Below are 26,099 nucleotides of genomic sequence, written 5' to 3'. Positions count from 1 at the left end.
CTTTTCAAACAATTCCATGCTCTTGTTCAGAACCTTTTCAATTCAAATATCACTTATTTCCAGTGTGATGGTGGTGGAGAATACTTATCTCATGATTTTAGTGAATATTTAAAGGACCATGGCATCACACGTAACTCCTCTTGTCCTTACACTTCACAACAGAATGGAGTAGCAGAACGTAAGCATCAGCATATTGTTGAAACCGCGTTAAGTATGATGCACAATATTGATATTTCTTTCTCTCTTTGGACTGAGGCCTTTCACACTGCAGTGCATATCATTAACAGGTTGCCTATGGAATTATTAGGAGATCAGTCTCCTTATTATTTGCTTCACGATTCTCACCCTTCTTATGATGATTTGCATGCTTTCGGATGCATTTGTTATGCCCATGTGGATCATTCTTTACGTAACAAGTTTCAGGACAGAGCAGTTCAATGCAGATTTCTGGGATATGCCGATGGGTATAAAGGATATAAATGTTATGATCCTATTTTGGGTAAGATTAAGGTGTCTAGAAATGTTGTTTTTGATGATGACCATTTCAGCACTTGTGATACTTATCAGGTATATGAGCAAACTACTTATGATCCATGGCTTTGTGATACTTTGCTATATGACTCTATCAGAGATCCTGTTGTTGATGAACCAATTCAGTTTGAAGCAGACAACTCCATCATCCAGGATGCACCTTCACGGTTTTCAGGTTTGGTTTATGCCCGTCGAGGAGCCCCTCCAACTCCATCTCACGAGGCTCCCCCTCTTCGACGATCAACACGTGAAAGGCATCCTATCCATCGTTGGGTTAGTTACAACAATTTTTCTCTTGACTTTCAGTTGTTTCTAACCAATGTGGCCAAAGAGAAAGAGCCGTCTACTTTCCATCAGGCAGCCCATTCTCGAGCTTGGGTTGAAGCTATGAACGAAGAAATGGCAGCACTTCATGAATGTCATACATGGGATATTGTTCCTCGACCTGTTGATAGAAATGTTGTTGGTTCCAAATGGGTTTACAAGATCAAACGTAAACCAGATGGTAGCATTGAAAGATATAAAGCTCGCCTTGTTGCACGCGGATTCACACAACAATATGGGCAAGATTATGAGGAAACTTTTAGCCCTGTTGTCAAAATTGGCACCATTCGTGTGATCCTCACTTTGGCACTTCAGCATGGTTGGTCTCTTAGCCAGTTGGATGTCAAGAATGCGTTCCTACATGGGGACTTGAAGGAAGAGGTGTATATGGAGCAACCTCCTGGATATAGTGAACATGATGCGGCTACATGGGTTTGTAAATTGAGAAGGTCTCTTTATGGTTTAAAACAGGCATCTCGGTCTTGGTTTGAGAGTTTCTCCATAGAAATTCAGCAGCATGGCTTTTCTAAGAGTATACTTGATCATTCTTTATTTATGTATAAGAATGATCATGTTACTACTTGGGTTCTTATATATGTTGATGACATCATTATCATTGGGAGTGATGATGCACATATTGCCTTGGTCAAGTCTTTACTCATGGCCAAATTTAAGATGAAGGACTTAGGCCCATTGCGATACTTCTTGGGAGTTGAAGTCGATAGGCAAGATGATCGACTCACTCTAAGTCAACACAAGTATACTCTTGACATTCTTCACACCACTGGTATGATTAATTGTAAACCTCTCAGCACCCCATCTATCTTAAATCATAAGTTTAGTGCAAAAGAAGGCCAATTATATCATGATTCCACTTTATATCGCCGCATTGTTGGTATGTTGCAATATCTTACATTTACAAGACCTGACATTGCTTATGCTGTAAATCAAGCATCTCAGTTTATGCATGCTCCCACTGATTGTCATATGGAATGTATTAAGCGTATTCTCAGATATCTGAAAGGGACTATTGGAGATGGATTGCTCTATCACAAAGATGAAAGCTTCACTACAAGACACCGTTTACTTACATATTGTGATGCAGATTGGGGTGGGAACCCTGATGAGCGTAGGTCGGTTTTAGGATATTGTGTTTTCATTGGCCCAAATATTGTCACTTGGAGTAGTAAGAAACAAAAGGCCATTGCTAAATCCAGCACTGAGGCAGAGTACAGGGCAATGGCAGCAGGGACAGCTGATGTCACTTGGGTACGACATCTTCTTCAAGAGTTGAATGAACCCATCTCTTCCTCTCTGCTTTTATGTGATAATCAAAGTGCCATTAATATTTCTTTTAACCCTATTCATCATTGTCGCACGAAGCACATTGAGATTGATCAGCATTTTGTTAGACAAAAGATTGAAACAGAAGAAATTGAGGCTTCGTATGTCAGATCAGAAGACCAAGTGGCAGACATCTTCACCAAAGGATTGGTTAGTCATCAATTTTGGTTACTTAAGGGCAAGTTGAGCATGATTGAAGATCATCCTCAACTTGAGGGAGGCTGTTAAATATGTATATGTAAATGGATATATTTCATGTACTGTATTGTACCACTGTACTGTATTGTACCACTTGTACAACATACTGTACTGTATTGTACCATTGTACTGTATTGTACCACTTGTACAACATATAAATATCAATGGAAAGGGGAGAAGATCTGATTGCCGCCCAACATTTTTTTTTCTCTCTTCCCTCTTACCTCTCTCTCTATCTCTTGCTACGATAGTAAGGTGACTCCCACATCTGATTTCTCTCGGTCCAGTGCACCCCAGAAATGTCACTATGGCCAGGAACACGCCATGAGCCCAACTAAGAAACATAAGAGCATTACAATGCTGGACTTAACAAAAAATATATGCATAGAAGATAAAAAAAAACTGAAATGTGATTGAAAAATTGGAAGAAACCGATTATATTGCATGCAACAATTTAACTAATGAAAAACCATGGTGAATCAAGATTAAAAATAACAGCTTCTACAAGCTAATCCACCATTGGAGCATGCATGCATGGATGCATTGCTCCATCGGTTTCATGAAGTACTGAACCATGTATATCAAGTTGAATCTTCACCTTGAAGGTTGAAAGAAGAAGGTAGATGTTGCAGCTCTTCTTCAACACCAATGGAGAAGCACTCCCACGGCTGGGAGGAAGAAGGAAAGAGAAAAGAGTGTGGGAGAAAGAGTATAATTTTTAGAAAAATTGCCCCTCCTAATGGGGCTCGACTTTTCCAAAAGGGCTTAAATGGGGTTGGGTTTGAGATGGAGGGTGGAGAAGTACCCTCCAAGATGTAGGGCTGGGGTGGAACACGGTTTTCCACCGCCGCCCAGCCCCTCCATAGGTTTTCAAGGATTCAAAAATAGCTTTTAGAAATTTACAGGATTGCCATGGGGCTGTCGCCCCATGCATCCAATGAGAATCGGTCTAACCTAATGATGACTCTTCCCTCTTGGGAAGAGCCCTTGGGATCTCTTAAATCCCAAGGCAACAAGCACTTAAGGTTCCACGCCAAACCCAAGAGGGAATGGCGCCCCTCCATCAAAAACGTCATCTCCTTTCAAGCCATGACATGATTATTTAGAATTAAAAAATTTCTTTTTAATAATTTGGGTAGGGCCAATCGTGACCCTCCCTTTATGAGCTACTAAAGTCTTCTTACAATGTTGTCACTAACCCAACTGGTCAACGTGACCATATGGTTTCATGGCCATCCAGAATGGACGGATGTGGCCCTGGCCGACCTTGACCAATGAAAGAGAAAATAATTTCTTCTATCGATTTTGGTTTTTAAGTGAATTGCAATTATTTTTCCGTGGTGTGCAATAATTTTATGTTACATTATCAATATAAATGACATTACAAGGCTACTCAAATGAAGAAATCTTCGTTTCGAACGAATTAGGTCTCGTTTAGGTCCTCGCTAAATTTATAAGCGATCTCTCATAATTCACATGCATTGACAAAACTTTTTTGTCGTTCGGACCTCAAATTCGGGGTAAATAACCATAGACCTATTCTAAACTTGCTCTAAAAATTTCGGAAGTTAATTCGCTCTAGATTTCCCTCAATTGCCTTTTTACGTAAAATTATGCGATTTGACCCGATTCTCAAAGTAGGCTAAATTACAAAAATGGCCAAATCAACAAAATTTCATCGTTTTCAACACAATTTACGTAATATCATTACAAAATAAACCATGGACCTCACACCACATATGTTCATGTGCAGGATGGACAACTCACCAAGTTAGATACCAAGTCTCGTTAGCACATTTTTATGGGATATGAGAAAGGTGTTAAAGCCTATAAGCTTTGGGATCATGTTGCTAAAAAGATCATAGTTAGTTCTAATGTAGTTTTTGATAAACCATCCATGTTGAAGGCAAATAAAAGTGAAGTCAGAGATATGAACAAGGGTGATAAAACTTCATGCAGGTGGAACTAAAAGGGCAAAGCAAATATAATGAAGAAATATTTGGAGCATAGCATTTACAAGAAGATTCACGAGATAATGTTTTACATCAAGAGGTAGCTTCATATTTAATTGCAAAGGATAGGCCGAGATAGAAAATTCATTCACACGTTTGCTACAGAGAAGATGATGTGGTTTCTTATTTATTTTCAGGTGAATCTAGGGATCCATACACTTATCAATAAGTCTTTGAAGTAGAAGATATTGTGAAATGGTTGGATATCATAAAAGATGAGATGCAATCTTTGTATAAGAATCATATATGTTACTTTGGTGAAACTTTTAAATGGCAAAAGAGCCATTGGGTGCAAATGGGTATTCCAAAGAAAGAAGCACCTCATGAATGAGAACCTCTTAAATATAAAGGCAGGTTGGTTGTAAAGGATTTTTCTCAAAAAGAAGGTATTGGTTATAATGAAATGTTCTCTCCGATGGTAAAACATACCTCTATATTTTTATTAACTTTAGTAGTTATGTTTGATATAGAGTTAGACCAAATGGATGTCAAAACCTCTTTCCTCCATGATGATTTAGAGGACATTTATATGAACCAACCTTATGCGTTTAAAGAAAAGGGTCATGAGAACCATGTCTGCAAGTTGGAGAAATTACTTTATGAGCGTAAGTAATCTTTTAGACAATAGTATAAAATGTTTGCTACTTGCATAATTAAACATGATTATGTTTATAATAATTATGATTCTTGTGTTTATTATCATAAGTTTGTTGATAGTTCTTTTATTGTGTTGACTTTATATGTTGATGATATGTTGATTACACCTAATAATATTTCTGATATCAATGTTTTGAAGAATGTATTGAGTTTTAAACTTAAAATGAATGATATAGGTGTTACAAAAAGGATCCTTGGTATGAAGATTAGAAGATATAGATGGTTTGGCAAGTTATGACTTTCACACCTTTTAGAGGTTTAATATGAATAATACCAAACCTCGTAGCACACCTTTTAGGTAGCAGTTGAAGTTGAGCAAGAACCAATGTCTTAATAAAGATGAAGAAAGATAATACATGAAAAAGATTTCCTATGCAAGTGTAGTTGGGTGCTTGATGTATGCTATTGTATGTGCTTATCTTGATATTGTACATGCAATAAGTGTTGTTAGTAGGCATATGGCTAATCTATGTAAGGCTTATTGGGTTGCAGTTAAATACATTATGCATTATTTGAGAAGTACTACTAACATTAGGTTACAATTTCAGAAGGAGAAAAGTGAAGGTGTATTAGTTGGATATGTAGACTCTAACTTTGCAAGCGATCTTGATAAGAGGTGTTTCTTGACAAATTATGTGTTCACATTGAGTGATGAACCTATCAATTGGAGATGTATATTGCAAGACAATGTTGCTTTATCTACAATTGAAGTAGAGTACATGATAGCACTTGAGGCAACAAAAGAAGCTATCTGGTTGAGGATTTAGTTAATAAACTTGACATCTCATAAGCGAAGTTATCTGTGTTTTGTGATAACAAGGGTATGAACGACTTGGCTTATAATTCAGTGTATCATCCAAGGTCGAAGCATATTGAGATCACGTACGATAAAATTCATGAATTCATTAAAGATGAGAACATTCAATTAGAAAAGATTAGTACTAAAGATAACTTTGCATATACGATGACTAAGCTGGTAATTGTTGAGAAGTTTGGGCATTGCTTGAATTTGATTAATGTCTCAAGTTAGACAGTGTTGGCCTTCAACAGGGAGGGCATAGACGTGAATGGGTCAACTTGGGACCCACTTAGCTATTCATTTTGCATAGGGTTCATGAAAACCCGTTTTGGTGAAGCTTTCTTATTGCATAAAGGAAAGTAGGTGATATGACCTATCTAACGTGAGATTTCATGTTTGGGGGTATAGTAAGGTTTCTAGGTGGAATTTCTATAAAAAAAAATAAGGTGCAAATAGAAAGGCTTTGGTGAGTCTTCTTTTTCTTTTTACCTTGGCATCAGGGCTCCTTTTGGGTGTATTGGGGCTTATTATTAAGGTTGAGAAAAAGAAGAGAGAGAGAGAGAGAGAGAGAGAGAGAGAGAGAGAGAGAGAGAGAGAGAGAGAGAGAGAGGCAAACTGCAGGTTGTGTTAGGCTTCTTTCGTTGAAGGTCGTTAAAGCAGAAGCTCTTAAGCAGCACGTCGTGGTGACCGTGGAAGGAAGACTTGGATGAACATATTGATTTGCCTTTGTGAATCAGATGGTAGGTAGGTGTTACTGTTTCCCTCTTGTGGTTTTGCATATTTCTCCTGAATTGATTCTCATTGATAAGATCATCTTGAACTCTTCCCGTGAATGTTGGCACATCATCAAACCATGTAAAATCCTTGTCTTGTGGTTGTTTGTTTTATTGCTTGCACTTGTGTGATTTTTGTTCTCTTTGAGGTAGATCGAATCCGAACTTCTTATGGATCTTGTGTTTGGGCCATAAAATCTTAACAAATTAATCAAATTCTGTTGAGTTTAGGTGATAATAATCATTTATCAAAGAATGTACTTTTTTATCAAATGTTCATATAACTGTAATTCATTTAGTTACGTCACTTGGTTGACATCATAAAAAGTATCTAAGAACTTTGAACTTCCAAGTCTAAAGAGATGATAGATTTAGCTAAAAAACAATAAAAGACAAGTTTAGAGGATAATTATTTGGTATTGATTTTTTAATAGAAAAAAAGCTAGTGATGGAGACAAGAACAGGATGCAAATGGTTCTACTTAAGCAGAAAAAATCATAACTGGATATTGCTGTGAAATTCAAGCCATCAGAGAACTTTTCTGTATTTTCTGAAATTATTCATGTTTGGACCAGAGTTACCGGAAGCGCCTAGGCAAAAGGGGAAGCGCGCTTCCCCGAAGCGCGCTTCCCCGAAGCGCGCTTCGGAAGCGCGAAACGTCGCTCTTCCGAAGCGTGAGGGGAAGCGTCCCCCTTTTTTGGGAAGCGCGCTTTCCTTTTATGGGAAGCGTGTCCCCCTTTTATGGGAAACACGCTTCCCATAAATGGGAAGCGCGCTTCCCCACGCTTCCCCCTCGCTTCTCCCTCGCTTCCCCATTTTTTTCATTTTTTTCGCTTCCCACTCGCTTCCGGTTCGGTTCCTAGGTCGCTTCCGGTTCGCTTCCTAGGTCGTTTCCGAGACGGTTCAGAATTTTCTTCTAAGTGGTCCCACGCTTTCCCGCTTCCTAAATTTTTGAAAGTGCCTCGCTTCCCGCTCCCGCTTCCCGCTCCCACTTCCTCGACTGGTAACTCTGGTTTGGACAAGTTGACATCACTCAGACTATGCTCCAAAGCATTGGGTTTGTGAAAATTGATAATACTCCGAAGCATAAGTTCTATGAGAAGTCCCAAATATGGCTCCCGAAGCTGCTGATTTTCTTGAAAGATGCATGTATTCAACAAGGGGATTACATTTAAATCAGTTTTAAATGATAGCCAACATCAATCTCATCTTTTGTTAAGCTCTCGTTTTTGGACGGGCATTGTGCTCTGTTTTTTATCATGCGGTTTCATGCATTTTTTCACTTGATACAGTTGATGAGGCAGTGTCTTACATATATCAGAACTTCATGATGTCAAAATTATGATCCTATATACCCTTTAACTTTCAGCTCTGCTTCACTAAACAAAACATAAAGGAACTTATTTTGAGGGAGTACCTCAAGTTCATTCCAGACCCAGTGAATAGGCAGTTGTGCTTGTAAAATCTCTCTCTCTCTCTCTCTGTAAGATTTTCAGCTTTTCACATATCTTTCTGCTTCATATTTCATTTACTTTTGGGATGTGCACTCGATCATATTTTTTTACCTTAAAAAGCTTAATATTATTCGCTTAATTCTGTACAAAAGTTAGAAGATTTTGATACTCTTGCCATTTGTTATCCTCAAGAGTTGCTGAGTTTTCCGCATGTGCGTCTTCTTGGTTGCTGAAAATCAGGTTCTCCATATAGATATATTTTTTTAGTGATAAAGTTCCCTACTGAAGCAGGTAATCTCCGTTGCAAACCCTCATGGAGCCCACCAGTGAAAGTCACCCGCACACCCAGTGGGAGTCAAACTTGGGACGAAGGTTCTTCATATAGGTATATCATGTGTTACCTGGCAGCTTTGCAAATCCATTCGGCTTACACAACTGAAGCACAAGTTCTGGCCGCGTTTTCTTTCTATTAGAAAGGGCAAGAAGCTCCTGATCTTTCATTGTTCCCTAAACTTTTGCAAGAATAATGCAAGCTGTAAGAGAACATACCAATGTAATTTCTTCTGTTACCTAAAGCTCTGCATTCATACTTGTCATAGGTTGCACCTGATCTTTAGTAATGCTTTAGCTTCTAGCATGAGGATCTCAGATTGACTTTAACATGAATATATAAAACTTTCTTCAATGGATTGAAACTAGAAAGAAAATGTAACCATGATATGGCCTTTCTTGGCTCTGACATCCATGACTAGGAATTATAAGTTATTAGGAAAATAGTGTACATATCCTATCTCACAGATGGCTGCTGCTGTAAGTACAGTCCCTGAACTCTATATCATCTATAGGGTCGCTCACCGGAGGATACGGGCAACCACCTTGGTCATTCTCACCACTTTGCGCAGCAGACAGCAATTCACATGGTGCCGGTACTACGCCATTTGATACACCTAGGATGTTGGTGCAGTTCCATGCTGGACGCTTCGACCATGCGGTAGCCATGGTAATGGTGACATTAGAAATGCATATTCCAGTGAATGGTGCATTCGGGATTCCGTCCAATCTTGCAGCAACCGAGACATTATCGGCAATGATGTCTCTGTAACTGATCCCATCTACGACAGGAATTGCATTCGGATCAAAATTTCCATCAGGGTGTGATCCATAAGCTCCTGTCATCCCAAACACCCACTTCATGGTTTGCAGATTCATTCCTTTAACGTAGATTCCCTTGATGAATCCTCCCCGGCCGGGAGCGGTTTTGATCCTGACCCCTGTTTCTGAATCAATTGCAGTTATATCTTCAGCATGTACTTCTTGGATACCACCTGACATTTCACTGCCCAAAGCAATTACAGCACTTGTGGGAGATATGCAGGTGAGCCTTCTAATGTAGATGTGCTCACTTGGCATGCCAAAGTTGATCCCATACTCATCCCATCCACTCTTTATGGCTACACAATCATCTCCAGAGACGATGTAGCAGTCCTCAATCCGCACATGAGAGCATGAATCTGAATAACATTCAAGTGAATGTGTACATGTAAAAGGCATGCAATTAACTTAATATTGAATATGAAAAGCAACATGATTTTCATCATTTAATAGGAAAGTAGGTGTCAAAATTTAGGCTACTAACCTGGGTTGATGCCATCAGTGTTGGGAGAGCGCACTGGGGCAAGAATGGTGATCCCTCTTACAATAATGTTCCTGCATAATTCCTCCATATTAGCAACACAGAGTTGAAATCTTATGCATATAGCTATAGAGGAATGGTCTGTGGTCGCCCTCGGAGAATGGCAATGATGATTCTGAATGAGGATGTACAAGTGTCGAATTCGGATGTAAGCATTACCGAATCTGACCTTATCGGCTCTTGCATAATCCCATTCGGTGTCATATTGTAAATGAAGACCCAAGCCGGAACAAACCCAACTCGATTATGTACCCAGACCCAAATGGTTCTCCATTTTTTAAAACTGAACTACCCAATTATGTAACTGAACCCGTCTGTACCCGAACCGATTATACACCCAAACCTGAACCAACCTGTAGCCGACCCAACTATATACTTGAACCATCTTGTACCCGAACCTGCTTCATAGCCAATCCATTTGAAAGTTTCTAATTGGTAAATATTATATATTCAATTAAATATTTAAAGATGTTGATAAACTTAGAATTAATATGAATTGCATTTTAGTAATCTAAACTTTAACTCATTTTTTCATATACTTCCTATTGCCCTTTTCTCCTAGAAATTGTCAATTTGAAATGAATCCTAGAATAATAGTTGAGAGCTCATTGAATTTGATACATTTTAAATATGATATGGTTTTTGTGATTCAACTTAAAATGTTTGGTTGGCATGGATATATTCTTTTTATATTCAGATTGTGATTATTTGGAATAGTTATTAGGCTTCTATTTTGTTAGCATATAATCTTCTTAATAAACAATTGATTTCATTAATTTACATATTTTTATTGGTGAGAACACCAATCATATCAAGACCCAAACTGAAACCTGCATCTGTTATGACCCAAAGATGACTCGAATCAAAACAAGTCTATTAAAGACCTGACCCTGTTATACCCGAACCTGTTAACCCATATAGGTCCATAGTTTTTAGTTGTACCTAAACCCAAATTAGAGTGGGTCAGGTTTGGGCCTTACTTTTAGACCCGACCCAGTTACACCCCTTGTCACTTGACATGAGATGATTATGGTTCAACAGATTTCCCATACCTTAAGGTAGAAGTTAGGTGGTATTGGCTAGTGGGTAGGGAGGACTTAAGGGTTTTACCAACTGGAGACCTACTAATGTACAATTGGTGATGGATATTTTTTTTCCTTTGCCATCAGAAGAAAAAAAAGGACCAAATATTTAGATGCATTTGGATTCAGACCTACGTTGGATTCTGATTTGGTTCAGCTTCAGATGCAATACACTATACTGAATCAGGATCCGATTTTTGCTACCTTATCTGACTAAACCAATTCGGAATCGGGTGGGATATCCAACCAGAATGAACTGTTTATATCCACAATTCTGCATGGATCATTAACATATACGCATACATGAATCTGTGAATTTGTAATGAATACTTTGGGAGTTTCAAAGAATGAAGACCTGCTATAGACAGGGTGAATATTCCATGATGGGGAGTTGACGAATGTAAGGTTTGAAATGACAACACCATCCGAATGCATAACTTCTACAAGGTAGCCCCGAGTGTATTTTAGCTGGTTCCCATGGAACTTACTCCACCATAGCTCACCCTGACCGTCAATCGTACCATTATCACCTGCCATCGTAAAATAACAGAAATCATCACCATGGCTGGCGTCATATTGCTGTATAATTAAAACACCCCCTTGGGTTGCCAGAGTGGCAGCGGGCCTAAGGAGAAGGGAGAAGGGAGAAGGGAGAAGAGAGAAGAGAGAAGGTGCTGACCCCCACGTCCCATGTTCCACTCTTATTGGGTGAACTTACTCCTCCATTTCTCACCTTGTTTGAGAACTCTTAGCATGGTATTTGAGTAGATAAACCAAGCAGGTAAGAGACAGTAAATAGAGCATTTACTGTAGTAAATGACGTAAAAAATCTGAAACATCCCATTTTTAGGAGACTCATAATTGCAAAATACCTCCTCTTTATAAGGAGGGTTCAAATGTGCCTTTTGGAGGAGTTGGAGTAGGCTCCCCCCAACTCCACCCAAACGTCAGCCAAATCCTTATCTTCAGTGCAGGGCTATTATGTTGGAGACCCCACGGAGGGTATACGTAGCAGGGGAGTAGGCCCATTAAGTGACCCAGTTATGGTAAAATAAAACTGTATAATTAAAGTGAAACCGTTAAAGCACCTGTGATAACCACATCAGTAAGGTTTGTTCCAAAGATGAGGCTGCTGTATCTTCCCCCTGGTTCATCCCTTCCTCTCCCATAAGAAGGCAGAGGGTCAATTAGTGGCCACTCGCTAATATCCTGTTGCACAAAGAAATAACTTGTTACTGGAGAAATAGGGATGCCAATGGTTTGGATTCAGGTGGGATATCATAGCAATTTCAAATCCTTTTAGTGGGATTCGGTAGCACTAGCAGTATTAGGTATTGAGTTTTACACATGAATATGAATCTGAAGCAGAATTCTGAGGTACATCTGAATTTTGCTTCACTAGAAAGCCTGCACATTTACAGGTTACACTCTACTTTTCAATTGGACACCCTTACAAGAAGACTGCACCTAAACCCGCCTAAATTAACAAGCACACGTAAATATGCCAAGATGGATGTGGTGTCCATCTCCAAAGATGCCAAGATGGATGGTCAGCACTAGTGGACTGAAATGACCTCATATTTTTTCTGTGTTAAGGTAGGTGAGCTTGCCCGTTTCTGACCCCTGTTCCACCTCCAGAAAACGAATCACCACACCACCCGTGAATTCTAAAAAGTGCAAGGGTATTTCGTCAACAAGGGAAGGGAACAGAGGAGTAGTTCACCTAAGAAACCACCGGCGACGAAATGACGGGAAACCGGAGAGATGGGAGGGAGGGGCTGACCTGGGAGCCGAGGATGACGGCGTCTCGGTGGAGGAATAGAGTGAAGGCGCTGGTGAGGTTGAAGCTGCCGGTGAGCCACCGGCCGGGTGGTATAAACAGCTGGCTCCCCCCGTCGTTGGCGAACTGGCTCAGGAACGTGACGGCGTCGCGAAAGGCCTTCGTGTTCACCGTCACGCCATCGCCCACCCCGCCGAACTCCGTGATCGACGCGCTGTGCGCCCTGCACGTCGGCGCCGAGTACGTGAACGACGCCGAGATCGGCCCGCTCGGTGCCGGCGTCGGCGTTGGCATATGCGTCCTCCTCCGGCATTCTCCTGGTACGGAGAGAAGGCACAGCGTCACTGCTGCTAACACCACCAACCGGTCCATAACCTGCACAACCCCACAAACAAACGGTGACCTTTACAGCAGAAGAGAGACGATCTAGTCCTATATACTAAAAGAAGGATGGTGACGGGATGAGAATGAGTCATTGAAGAGGATCACGAGAGAGAGAGAGATGGGTGTTGTGTGATTAGAGGGAATTATACGCTGTTTCTCTGGAAATCCATAGCTACCAACAAGGAAGAGAGAGATGGAGACGATGCTGCGGAGTGGGAGGAGGGGGCACTTCATTTTATACTGATAAACAAGATGGTGCTTTACGTTATTGCCTGTGAGATGGTTTCCTCTCAGCTTTTGCTTCTTAACCGACGGTTTCACGTGCGAACTAGGGGAGAGGGTTCCGTTTCACTTCGGGAATTGACATTGGTGTCCTCTATTCTCTGCTTATTTCAATAAAATTGAGTTTCCGATGGAGATTGATTATGAACTGATCTGCTTCTCCATCAAGTGGGATCTGCAGTGGAGATTGAATATGACTGATAAATCGGTGATATACAATATCACCTGATCTGTGCATTTTTATTGTTTAGAAAGCTGGGGTTATGCACACACCTACCAATTATACAACGATACCATTTGGGGTTAGAACTTGCAACGTCCCAACACCAGATGACGTGCACTAACTGCTCTTGCCAGAAAAGCTGAGCCCCGTCGTAGCATTTTTATTGTATATAAAGGTACATAAGAGGATTGACGTAGTGGGATGGGGAACTAGACCGTTTGACGGGATCTGTCTAGGCTGAGCCAGCACGGCTAGCTCTGTGAGTCGGGGGGGCAGTTTCTTCAAGTTAAAAAAAAAGATACATGAGAATTAATTCCACAAAGGATATAAATCATCCCATTTAGTGATTACGATGAGAAAACATGGATGGTTGGTCACGCCAATGTTATCAGTATCGGTACTCATCGGCCTGTATCGGCCCATACGCCAGAAATTTCGATAGGTTTCAGGGCTGAATCAGTTATTTTTTAATAATTATAAAACATACCAAAAAATTCTTGTTTAATATTATTTTAATAGTTTTAACATGTGTCATGTTAGATTTTTTAATTATTTTTTGGCCGACACAGAACGATTCAGTTGAGTATCTGGGCCGATACAGCTGATTGGGTGGCTCAACGATTCAGGTCCGATACCGATACTGACAGCATTGGGTCACGCACGCTCGAACCCAGATTTGGAGATCAAAACTATTCCTGATTTGGCGAAAAAGGCCTTAAGAGAGCACAAACTTTTTCAACCCTTTTTCGCTCTCCTTTTGGAGCTTGTAATTTCATGAAGGTCTTCTTCTCGTGACCTTACTGCTTTAATTGCGGTCAGCATCACGAGACAACGCCCTCTCTTTCTTTCACCCAACACCATTTTGACATTTCACGTTTTTTTTTTTTCAACTTTTAACTTGACAGTTCCAAGTAATTTCTTGTTTTTGCCTTTCGGAAGTTGGAATTTGGAAAATAAAGTAAGCTAAAGAATGCTTTTTAATTTGTTAATTTTGCATTGAAAGCGAGCTACCTGGAGATGGTTGAATATTTAACAATGCATTTACTTTTTTAATGACGAAAAAATGTTTTCCTTTCTAATTGGGGAATGCTATTGGAGACAGTGATAGTGACCGGGGCTCTGCTTGTCTGGTAGGAGCAGCTAGTGCATGTCACCTTGTGTTTGGATGTTGCAGGTTCAAAACCCAATGGTATAGTTGTATAACTGGTAGAGGTTTGCCTAACCCCAGCTTGCCTTTAAAAAAAAAAAAAAAAAGATATATATATATATATATATATATATATATATATATATATATATATATATATATATATATATATATATATATATATATATATATATAACAACATGATCATGGAGTGAGCGCTTCATTTCTGTTTTTTTATTTCTTTTATAGCTAGGAAAAATGTAGCAATGCAGGGTGGTTGGGGATGGATCGACGACATGAGGGACTTCCTACTGTCCCTTTGCCAACCACCTTTGGTACGCGTAAAAAGTATGCATGTCCCTCTCCTGCCTTGCTGCGAATAATGCATACACTGGATGGGTATCAAATTTGCAAAGTCCTTCAACTGCATTCAGCTAATCCACCTAGCCAAACATGTGAAGTCATGGGTCACCCTCTATGTTGATGAAAATCATTTTGATTGATTAACCCTTTCATGCACAACCATGTTTTTTGTTTTCATGAGGAACAGGGAAACCACCCTGGGGATCAGAGACCTAGTTGTGCTTGCCGTATTTACAGTGATCACCTTCCCGATGGTGTAAACCCGTGGCGCACCTTTCGCCCCCAGGGAGGAACGAGCAAAGGACATAACACAATGCAAAGGGCTGATGCCTATGGGAATGGAACCCTGACCACCGGTCTAGTGGCCAAGGGCCTCTCCCACTATACCAAAGTAACCAAACCCGTTGAGGCTCATGCACAACCATGTTTTCTCATCTATAAATAGATGAGAGATTTAAAGATTTGGCTGGCATGCAGTTGAATGGAGATTTGTTATAAGTTATTTTTAATTTAATTCAGTTAATTTACTGCATTTTTCTAATATTTCAAGCTGTTTCTAAAGTACATTAGATATTTTTAGATATTCCTAGGTAAATTCGTAGTTGAGAAGATTTTTCTGCAAATCTGATTTTGTGTTTGCATCAGTTTCTCAATAAATAAATTCAGGAACTGAATGGAAACACCAAGTTATTTTTTTCATAGCTCAGACTGACATGACAAAACCATAGACACAGATATCAGTTACTTGTTTTTAAAATATCGTGATATTGTCACTATAAAATCAAAAAATGATTTTATAGGCAAATCTTGCTTTATTTTGATAATATTGAGAACTTGAATTTATCACCATAATACCGTGATAATATAAGGAAAATATCAGGAATCTATATTTATGTTCTGTTGTTTTTTTGCTTAACATATATTTTTCTTATATTTGCATTCATGTTAATTGCTTCTTTTCTTAACATGTGTTTTCCTTTTTATTTAATTTTTTAAAAATTTTAATTTTTGAGATATTTTTATATTTGGATTTTTTTTTTTTTTGCCCAGACCGATATTTGTGACTATTGAGAAGGACATCCATGCACAAGATGGAATGAGATAGCAGGCCGCACCATCAGGAGCCTTGGGTTTCAACCCCCACAGGCTTGCCTGTCAGAAGAAGCACGAAAATATGTTCATAGACTGCAGGGTTCGAGCTTCACTTTTTATTATTAAATGGCAACTTCTTAAGGCCTTTCATCATTATTATATCATTTAAACAAAGTTTTGTCCATCTTTCTAAACCACAATATTGGTGTTAGCATCGTTATTGTTTTGGCATTAGCTCAGGGAAGCATCATTCTGTCGATTTCACTGTCTAATTGGGGTCATGTGGTAATCCCCCATCGTACTAAAAGGTTTGCATCTTCAAAATCATGGAGATCGTGGCTCTTTTAACCCGTGAAGTATTTATTATTATTATATTATACAAAACACCCATTAACAATCTCAATAAATATTAAAAAAATGAAATAACCACAGAATCTAGATCAAAAGATTAAACAAATGGGACAAGTAAGCAAATGCAGAACTGGTTTTAATATACTCATGGATCTTCTCCTATCAAGGTAAATTACAGCATAAAACAGCGCAGGCTTACTTAAAATTTCTTCAAGAACTGTATTCATAACTAAGGAAGGTGGCACTACACGCTTTTACTACCTGAAATCATTATTGTGAAAAAAATAGAACACCCACCAACGGGAAACTGGAATTACTTTTTTTTTTAAGGTCTGGAATCATTCATTATTCGGATAAAAAAGGTCCCCATATGAGAGAATTTACTCATCATAAAAGAGAATAATTTTAAACTTTTTTGAGTACTCATAGATGTGTGTGGAGCTTTGGCAGCTGGTTGGCTGTGGAATTTAGTGGGAGGCCCCACATACACTTTTTAGTGTTGCGCAGCGTGCAAGCCATCTCGTGACTTTCTTGGCTGCACCCGCACCCGTGCTGCCCTGTGTTTCACGGGTGACTGTTGGTGGACCCTACCCATAAAAAATATTGCACAACCAAGCATGCCCCATAATGCTAAAGATGGAGTGGGGCCACTACCCAATAACCCACAATTGGTGCTCCCCTGAACACACCCACCCACCCCTTAAACTCTAGCCCTATTACCATTTTTTGTACCTATATGCTGAATCACGAGCAGCTTCTATAAGTAATGTAATGAGAAAAGTGTGAACTACCAAAAATTGTGAGTGGAAGAAATTGGGATAGAACATTCATGTAATCAATTATTGATACTAATGCACAATTTTACTATGGGGGCGTTTGCATGTCACGGAATTGGGTGCCTCGGCACTCCCTTCCATGAATTCCACTTCCGCAAAAATGAAATCGGATTCCCACAAAAACTGTTTTCGCAGAAAACTCACCTTCAGATGTAAAATGGCATGCCCAACGAGGGTTTTCTGCGGAGATGCACATTTTCAGTATTTGTGTTCACTGCAGGCCCTGCGAAAATGCACACGCCCGTCAATGCGTTTTTGCGAGAAAAAAAAACACACTTTTTGTGACACAAACGCAACTTAAGCATTGATTTCAGTTGTGGTGCACTAAGATTCTCAGCCGTCCAAGGCACCAAGTTAGTTTTACCTCATTAACCATCAATTTCAGGCCATCATCCCATGAAGCTTTCCTGCTTCTTTCTGCTAAGTGCTAACTTTAGACAAAAGGTTTAGGGGTGGCAAAACCTGACACGACCCGCCAACACGACCTGCTTCTTTATGCTAAGTGCTAACTTTAGACAAAAGGCGGGTTCGGGTTGAGCTTAAACTAACCCGTTTAATAAACGGGTCGACCCGCCTAACCCGTTTATTAAACAGGTCGGGTTCATGTTAGGGGTATGCCAACCTAGCAACCCAACCCGCCAACCTGCCCGCTAACCGCTAACCCGACCCAACCCGTTTATAAACGGGTTGGCGGGTCATGTCAAGTTACCCGTTTAATAGGTTGGGTTCGTGTTTGCCGACCCGTTTAATAAACGGGTCAGGTTTGGGTTGAGGTATGCTGACCCGCCAACTCGACCCGATTGCCACCCCTAGGTAAGATGGCGGCACACATCATTTTGACGCCTTTCAATCATTTCTTGAGATCCAAGTTCGAGTATTGCCTCCCCACTTTCTTTCTTTTTTTTAAAGGCAAGCTGGGGTTAGGCAGACCCCACCAGTTATTATTCAACGTACCATTCTGATTTTGAACCTAGAACGTCCCACCGAGACGTGCACCGACAGCTCCTACCAACCACGTAGAGTAGGTCCTTCCCACTTTGCCACAATTTGGATAGTTCACTACAACTTTGGTAGAATGGAAATGCACATAATGTTAGGCGAATAAACTTTTGGTAGGAGCTGTCACCACAATCTTAGTGATGAGTATCCTATGAGATGAAAGTATGCCTTAGTGATCCGACGGTGCTGATTGAAAGAGTCGTCCCTCAATAGATAAAAGTTGCTTTTAAGAGTACTAATTAACAGGCTAATCTTCCTTAAGAGTTCACATCAACTGGGAGGATTCTCTTTTTTTCTTTTTGACGAAGAGAAAGGGAGAGTTGGCATCTCAATTTGACTGTTTGCCGTTTGGGAGAGTTGGTAGTATGTCCAAAGGGATTGAAGCAGCTCATTTATGTTTTCCATTTAAACCCAATTATAAATTGAACTGGTATATGCACAAATTCTGCTCACATGGTCATATATATATATTGTTAGGAAAGTTACCAAAAGAGTTTTGAAAAAGTTTAGTCCCATATCTAAGAGAGAAAAGTTTTTCAAGAGGTTTAAATAGAGAATTTGTTATCTATTCTTTACTTTGGTAAGCCTTGATTCTTTAGGTGGGTTGCGGACGTTGCTGCGCATCGTGCAGTGCAGCAACGCTTGCGCACACGCGCGCGCGTGCGCAAGGGAGCTTGAGGCGCAATGTTGCGTTTTGATGGCGCACTTTGCACTTCGCACGCTCGCAGCGGTGCGAGGTGCTTATGAGGTGAAAATATCGGGCGGTTTTGGAGGCCTTTGATTGATAGTCAAAGGTGGGTGACCGTTCAGGTGCTTTTCATCCTTTTTTCAAACCGTCAGATTTATGGCCATTAATCTCATTTATCGCAAAACGTTTTGGCTTCTCTAAAAGTTTATAAATATCTTCTATTTTCGTCTTTTGAGTACACAAGAATTTTCCGACTCTCCAAAATCTTCTTCTTCCTTCTTCTCGATTTGGCTTGCAGAGTACAAGTGTGGTAGAGATCATCTGTCCTTGCGAAGCAGTGACTCTCTGGAGGTTCAAGCCTAGTTGTATCCTGGGAACTCAGTCGCATCAAACCCCTTTTCGCATCTTCGGTCTTCCCGGAGTGGGGCGATTGAAGTTCTAAAGATAGCGATCTTAAGAACGTGCCTCTAGGCTTGAGATCTCTTTTCTGAAATCCATTTTCACAAGGTTGGTGTAACAATTTTAGAACTTCAATATGGCCTCTGGTTCGACATCCAACTCCATCAATCTGCTTAGCCGTGACCTTGAAAAACTCGATCGATTTGATGGGTCAAACTTCAAGCGGTGGCAATCAAAGGTCTCTTTCTTGCTATCCGAGCTGCATATTGACTATGTTCTTAAAAAGCCCTGTCCCACTGTCGCTGCTGGAGAAGTTGAGACAGAAGAACAGAAAAAAGAGCGAGAGAAGTGGTTTACTGACAACTACCGATGCAAAGGGCATATCCTCAACACTTTAGCCGATTCTCTCTTTGACTTGTATTCACCATTGGAGTCGGCTGGAGAATTGTGGAATGCTCTCGAGATCAAGTACAATGCAGAAGATGCTGGTAACAAAAGGTTTATCGTAGATCAGTATGTTAATTTTTCTATTGTTGATGATAAGCCTATACTTGCTCAAATTCATGAGATGCAAATACTGGCCTATAAGATCAAAGGAGAAGGTATGTATCTTGATGATGACTTTCAAGTTGCTGTCATCATTGGGAAGCTGCCAGATTCCTGGAAAGAATATAGGAATCACCTAAAACATAAAAATGAGAAAATCACTTTAGATGGCCTTCTTAAGGACATCCGAATTGAGGAAGAGACTCGTCTTCGTGACAAAAAGAATTCGAGTCCTAAAGAAGGTTATCCTAAAGTGAACTTTGTTAGTAACAAGGGTGGCAAAATCATGAAAACCTAGAAAATCAAAAAGAATTTTGTGAAAGAGAAAAAGCCAACTGATAAAAAGAAAATTAGTTGTTATGTTTGTGGCAAGTTTGGCCATTTTGCTAGAGAATGCAGAGAACGGAAGAGGACTGGTCCTAAGCCAAATGAGTCAGAAGAGAGGCTGGTTGCTGTAATCTCTGAAACCTTTATGGTGACTGCAAATAAGGACTGGTACCTGGACACTGAAAGCACTGTTCATGTGGCAAACGACAGAAACTTGTTCAAGTCGTATGAAGTAGTGGGGGAGGGATGCAATCTCTTTATGGGAAACTCTTCCTCAACTAAAGTGCTGGGAAAAGGGAGTGTGGAAATTAAGTTCACCTCCGGGAAAGTCCTAACACTTGAGAATGTCCACTATGCTCCAGAAGTTCAAAAAAATTTAATCTCTGCAGATCTTCTGTCACGAAATGGTTTTAAGATTGTTATTGAGTCTGAGATTGTAACTGTGACCAAAGGAAAAATCTTTGTAGGAAAATGATTTGCCACTGGTGGTATGTTCAAGATGAGCATAAATGAAGCTACTACTTATGTTTATATGGTTGACTCCTATTTTCTTTGGCATTCACGATTAGGACATATAAATTCTCGTTGCATTCATAATATGAATAACTTTGGTCTTCTTCCGTGTCATGTGAGAATAGAACATAAACATAAGTGTGAGACATGCATTCAAACTAAGCTAACTAGACTCTCGTTTCCTAGTGTAGAAAAGAATTATAAATTGCTTGAATTAGTGCATTCTGATATGTGTACGATGGATAATATTTTGAGTCGTGGTGGCAATAGGTACTTTATTACCTTTATAGATGATTACTCAAAATTTTGTTATGTTTATTTGTTGAAACATAAATCTGAAGCATTTTCCAAATTTCTTCTTTATCTAGCTGAAGTACAAAATAGGTTTAAAACAAAGATTGTACATTTAAGAACAAATAGAGGAGGTGAATACTTAGGTGGAGAATTTGATAAATTCTGTGAAGATAATGGTATTATCCATCAAACGTCATCTCCTAGAACTCCTGAACAAAATGGAGTAGCAGAAAGGAAAAACAGAACACTTGTAGAAATGATGAATGCTATGCTGCTTAATACGGGTTTGCATTCCAACTTATGGGGAGAGGCTATACTTTCTGCTTGTTATATTCTTAATCGAGTTCCTTATTCCAAATCTGATAAATCACCTTATGAATTGTGTTTTAGTAAGAAACCTAATCTTAGTTATTTTCGTGTTTGGGGTTGTTTAGCATATGTTAAAATTCCTAAAAATAAAAGGAAGAAGGTTGGACCTAAAGCATTTAAATGTGCATTTGTTGGGTATGCTGAACATAGTAAAGCTTATAGATTTTTGGATATTGTTAATGATGTTATTGTAGAATCAAGAGATGCATCTTTCATAGAACATAAAAATGCATTTGATTCTCTTCTTGATGGCAGTCGGATTATAGTAGATGAACTTCCTGTAAATGACATGATTGAATATTCTAAAGAATGTGTTGATGAACCAGAAACTGAAGTTAGACTCAGTAAACGCATTAGAAAAACAACTAATTTTGGTTCTGACTTTTATACATTTCTAATTGAGAATGATCCTGTGTCTTTTCAAGAGGCTATGTCTTCTCAAGATGCTGCCTTTTGGAGAGAAGCTATTAATGATGAAATAGAATCAATTATGTCTAATAATGTATGGAAATTAGTGGATTTACCTGTTGGTTGCAAAACTATTGGCTGCAAATGGATTCTCAAAAAGAAATTAAAAGCTGATGGTACAATCGATAAATTTAAAGCACGTTTGGTTGCAAAAGGCTTTAAACAAAAAGAAGGTATTGATTATTTTGATACTTTTGCTCCTGTAACCAGAATATCTACTATTAGAATTCTGATTGCCATGGCTGCCATATATAAGCTTCAAATCCATCAAATGGAAGTGAAAACGGCCTTTTTGAATGGAGAATTAGATGAAGAGATATATATGGAGCAACCTGAAGGTTTTGTAGTGCTAGGGCAAGAGCGCAAAGTTTGCAAACTTGAGAAATCCTTATATGGATTAAAGCAAGCCCCTAAGCAATGGCATGAAAAATTTGATAGTTCTCTTGTGCATAATGGTTTTAAAATTCATGATGCGGACAAATGTGTCTACAGTAAAGTAGATAGTAGCTCAATTATTATTATTTGTTTATATGTTGATGATATGCTTATTTTGGGTAACAATAGTGAATGCATAAATCAAACAAAAAGATTTTATCTTCCTTGTTTTGTATGAAAGACTTGGGGGTTGCAGATGTTATTTTAGGAATCAAAATTATAAGAAATCAACATGGCATTGTATTATGTCAATCACATTATATTGAGAAAATTCTTACAAAGTATGGATATCTTAATAGTTCACCAGCATGCACCCCATATGATCCAAATATGAAATTGACTCCTAATGATGGTGCTAGTGTTCAACAATTAAAATATGCCAGTGTTGTAGGTAGCCTTATGTATGCCATGAACTGCACAAGGCCTGACATTGCCTATGCAATGAGTAAAGTGTGTAGATACACTAATAATCCTGGTCATCAACACTGGAATGCAGTGAACAGGATTCTTAGATATCTAAAGCATACTTTAGACTATGGAATTCACTATACCGAGTTTCTTGCTGTTATTGAAGGGTATAGTGATGCAAGTTGGAATACGGACTTTGAAGTTTCCAAGTCTAAGAGTGGTTGGGTTTTTACCCTTGAAGGAGGAGCAGTTGCATGGGGGTCTAAGAAACAGACCTGTATAACTCATTCTATAATGGAATCTGAGTTTATTGCTTTGGCATCTGCTTGTAGAGAAGTTGAATGGCTTAAGAATATGCTAGTTGATATTCCACTAGGTGAGAAGCCTATACCTGCTATTTCAATGTTTTGTGATAGCCAATCGGCTATATGTAAAGCAGGTAATATGAAATACAATGGGAAGTCTAGACATATTAGTCTAAGACACAGTTTTATAAGACAAATAATTGATGACAATATTATTTCATTGAAATATGTGAAGTCATGTCAAAATTTGGCAGATCCATTTACGAAAGACCTTTCGAGAGATGTCATCAATAAAACATCGAGGGGAATGGGAATTAAGCCAATTATGTCATCACCTAAGGATACCCAACCTAGAGCGCTGGAGATCCCACATGCATAGGTTCAATGGGAAACGAATTGGTGAATGACAGATATTGAGCATATTTATGTAAGCCCATTATTGATGTGTGCTCATGAGCTGTAACTAATATGAGGGTTGAGCTAATAGCTCTTAATGAGTTTATAGGCCTTAAGGCTAAGGTGTGTGTTACAGTACACCTAGACAAACTCACCTATATGAGTGTAGAAATGTGAGCCGTTTCTTATGAGAATTGGCAATTCTCTAGAGCACTCATGAATCTAGGAAAGCACAAGGCTCTAAATGTGCCAACATGAAATCCACACAATCGTACTTTTGGAAACCTATGTATGATTGAAAACTCAGTTAACAATATAAGGAGCTAAGTTCAAGGTAAGTCCACTTAGCACCTTGGTTAATTTAGGTTTTCTTTCAAATAGTGGGGGTTCAAGTCATGCAGACACTCTCACTAATGCATAAGTTTCTATGCAAGCCGTATATATTTTAAAACTAGTGGGGGATTGTTAGGAAAGTTTTAAAATATTAATGATTTCTACCAAAAGAGTTTTGAAAAAGTTTAGTCCCATATCTAAGAGAGAAAAGTTTTTCAAGAGGTTTAAATAGAGAATTTGTTATCTATTCTTTACTTTGGTAAGCCTTGATTCTTTAGGTGGGTTGTGGACGTTGCTGCGCATTGTGCAGCAACGGACGCGCCGTTTGCGCACACACGCGCGCGCGTGCGTGCGCAAGGGCGCTTGAGGCGCAATGTGGCGTTTTGATGGCGCACTTTGCACTTCGCACGCTCGCAGCGGTGCGAGGTGCTTATGAGGTGAAAATATCCGTTTTGCTTTTCGGTTTGAGTTATTTGGCTGTTTGAAAAGCTTTAAGTTGCATGCATATCGAGTTAATGTAGCGTTGTGACTGTTGGGCGGTTTTGGAGGCCTTTGATTGATAGTCAAAGGTGGGTGATCGTTCAGGTGCTTTTCGTCCTTTTTTCAAACCGTCAGATTTATGGCCATTAATCTCATTTATCGCAAAACGTTTTGGCTTCTCTAAAAGTTTATAAATATCTTCTATTTTCGTCTTTTGAGTACACAAGAATTTTCCGACTCTCCAAAATCTTCTTCTTCCTTCTTCTCGATTTGGCTTGCAGAGTACAAGTGTGGTAGAGATCATCTGTCCTTGCGAAGCAGTGACTCTCTGGAGGTTCAAGCCTAGTTGTATCCTGGGAACTCAGTCGCATCAAACCTCTTTTCGCATCTTCGGTCTTCCCGGAGTGGGGCGATTGAAGTTCTAAAGATAGCGATCTTAAGAACGTGCCTCTAGGCTTGAGATCTTTTTTCTGAAATCCATTTTCACAAGGTTGGTGTAACATATATATATATATATGATTCTTGTTTTCTCTTATTTTGAAAAAATCACATATGCAACACCATCTTATTGTGAAAATATCACATGCAGCACCATCTTATTCTCTAATTGTGGAAATATAGATTCAATCATCTTCATTTACATTGCAAACACATGCAACACATACAATTTTGGGCATGACCTCCATCAAAATACTTTTGAAAGATAGTAAAACCCAAGTAACTACTCTTGTCGCTGGTAGTTTTGGATATTTGGCACCAGGTATAATCTTTCATTTCAATGCTTAACTACAAGAAAGTTGTGTTTTCTCTGCATGTGGTGGTGGTTGTATCAAAACATCATATGAATAGAACATTGCTCACTAAGTTTTTAGATATTTTAGCTTACAAGGTTTCAATCTTAGCGTTTAAATTTATCTAATCCATCTTTCTGCAAAATTTTTGGTAATTAAACAATATGGAGAACAAAAATTTGGAACATTTTTGGCAAAGGTTTTGGTTTTTCAAAACTGAAGAATATTTCAGCTTGCAAGGTTCTAAATTTTTAAGTTTTTTTCCTTTTCCTCTCTTAAATACCCCATAGTATGACGATCTTATTCACGTGTTATGGTGTCAATTTTCCTCTCTTGTAAATATTTTCATGCATATATTGGTATTTTTCAAATACCTCTTGCTGTAGGAAATTTTTTATATTGATTCTTGGTATCTATTTTTTTATTAGCAAGCTAAGGGTTAGGCAGACCCCTACCACACACACACACACACACACACACACACACACACACACACACACACACACACACACACACACACATATATATATATATATATATAAAGAATTGAAGCAACTTATAAGTCGTTTGAATCCAGCAACCAATCAAGAGGCTTGTCTTTCCACACAATTTTCTTTTAACAACGACATCTGCACAAAATACCTTGCTACCATCATATTCATAGAATTCTCATGGATGAATTAACTGATTAGTCAATGATTGATATAAGAGAAAAACTTTTCACAAACAAAGAAGCAATTTTTTTTTCATACTATTTTTCTCAAGAGGTTTTAAGTTGAGTAAGAGTAAGACAAAATATATGGAATGTCAGTTTAATAAGCAACGAAGTAGTGATGGGAGTGTAGTGAAACTTGGTGAGCAAGAAATACCAGTGGATGACTGTTTCAAATATTTGAGATCTATCATTCAGAAGTACGGAGAAATTGACAGAGATGTAAATCATAGGATAAATGTTGGGTGGATGAAATGAAAAAGTGCAACTGAAGTATTGTGCGATCGTAGAATGCCATTGCGGTTGAAGGA

At 39.0% G+C, this 26,099-nt stretch overlaps 1 protein-coding gene across 1 annotated transcript; it reads right to left on the bottom strand.

Moving 5' to 3' along the window:
- Positions 1 to 8,747: 8,747 nt before the first annotated feature.
- On the bottom strand, positions 8,748 to 13,225 carry LOC149818058 (putative polygalacturonase). The gene is made up of 6 exons (XM_089985147.1): positions 13,181 to 13,225; positions 12,651 to 13,022; positions 11,956 to 12,076; positions 11,223 to 11,397; positions 9,729 to 9,799; positions 8,748 to 9,603 (listed from the first exon to the last, which is right to left on the bottom strand). The coding sequence occupies exons 1-6, from the start codon at positions 13,199 to 13,201 to the stop codon at positions 8,885 to 8,887; spliced, it is 1,479 nt and encodes a 492-aa protein (XP_089841273.1). The 5' UTR covers positions 13,202 to 13,225; the 3' UTR covers positions 8,748 to 8,884.
- Between the last annotated feature and the right edge of the window lie 12,874 nt (positions 13,226 to 26,099).

This window comes from Nuphar pumila, chromosome 13, assembly GCF_984573655.1.
Source record: "Nuphar pumila chromosome 13, dmNupPumi1.hap1.1, whole genome shotgun sequence".
Taxonomy (NCBI): domain Eukaryota; kingdom Viridiplantae; phylum Streptophyta; class Magnoliopsida; order Nymphaeales; family Nymphaeaceae; genus Nuphar; species Nuphar pumila.
Note: the sequence above shows the minus strand (reverse complement) of the source record. Positions and strands in the feature narration are given on the sequence as shown.

Excerpts from the sequence above, each read along its gene's own strand:
- LOC149818058 (XM_089985147.1), bottom strand. The coding sequence starts at position 13,201 with ATGGATTTCCAGAGAAACAGC. Across the intron at positions 13,023-13,180 it reads TGGATTTCCAGAGAAACAGC|GTTATGGACCGGTTGGTGGT; the intron begins GTATAATTCCCT and ends GGGGTTGTGCAG. Across the intron at positions 9,604-9,728 it reads CACTGATGGCATCAACCCAG|ATTCATGCTCTCATGTGCGG; the intron begins GTTAGTAGCCTA and ends AATGTTATTCAG.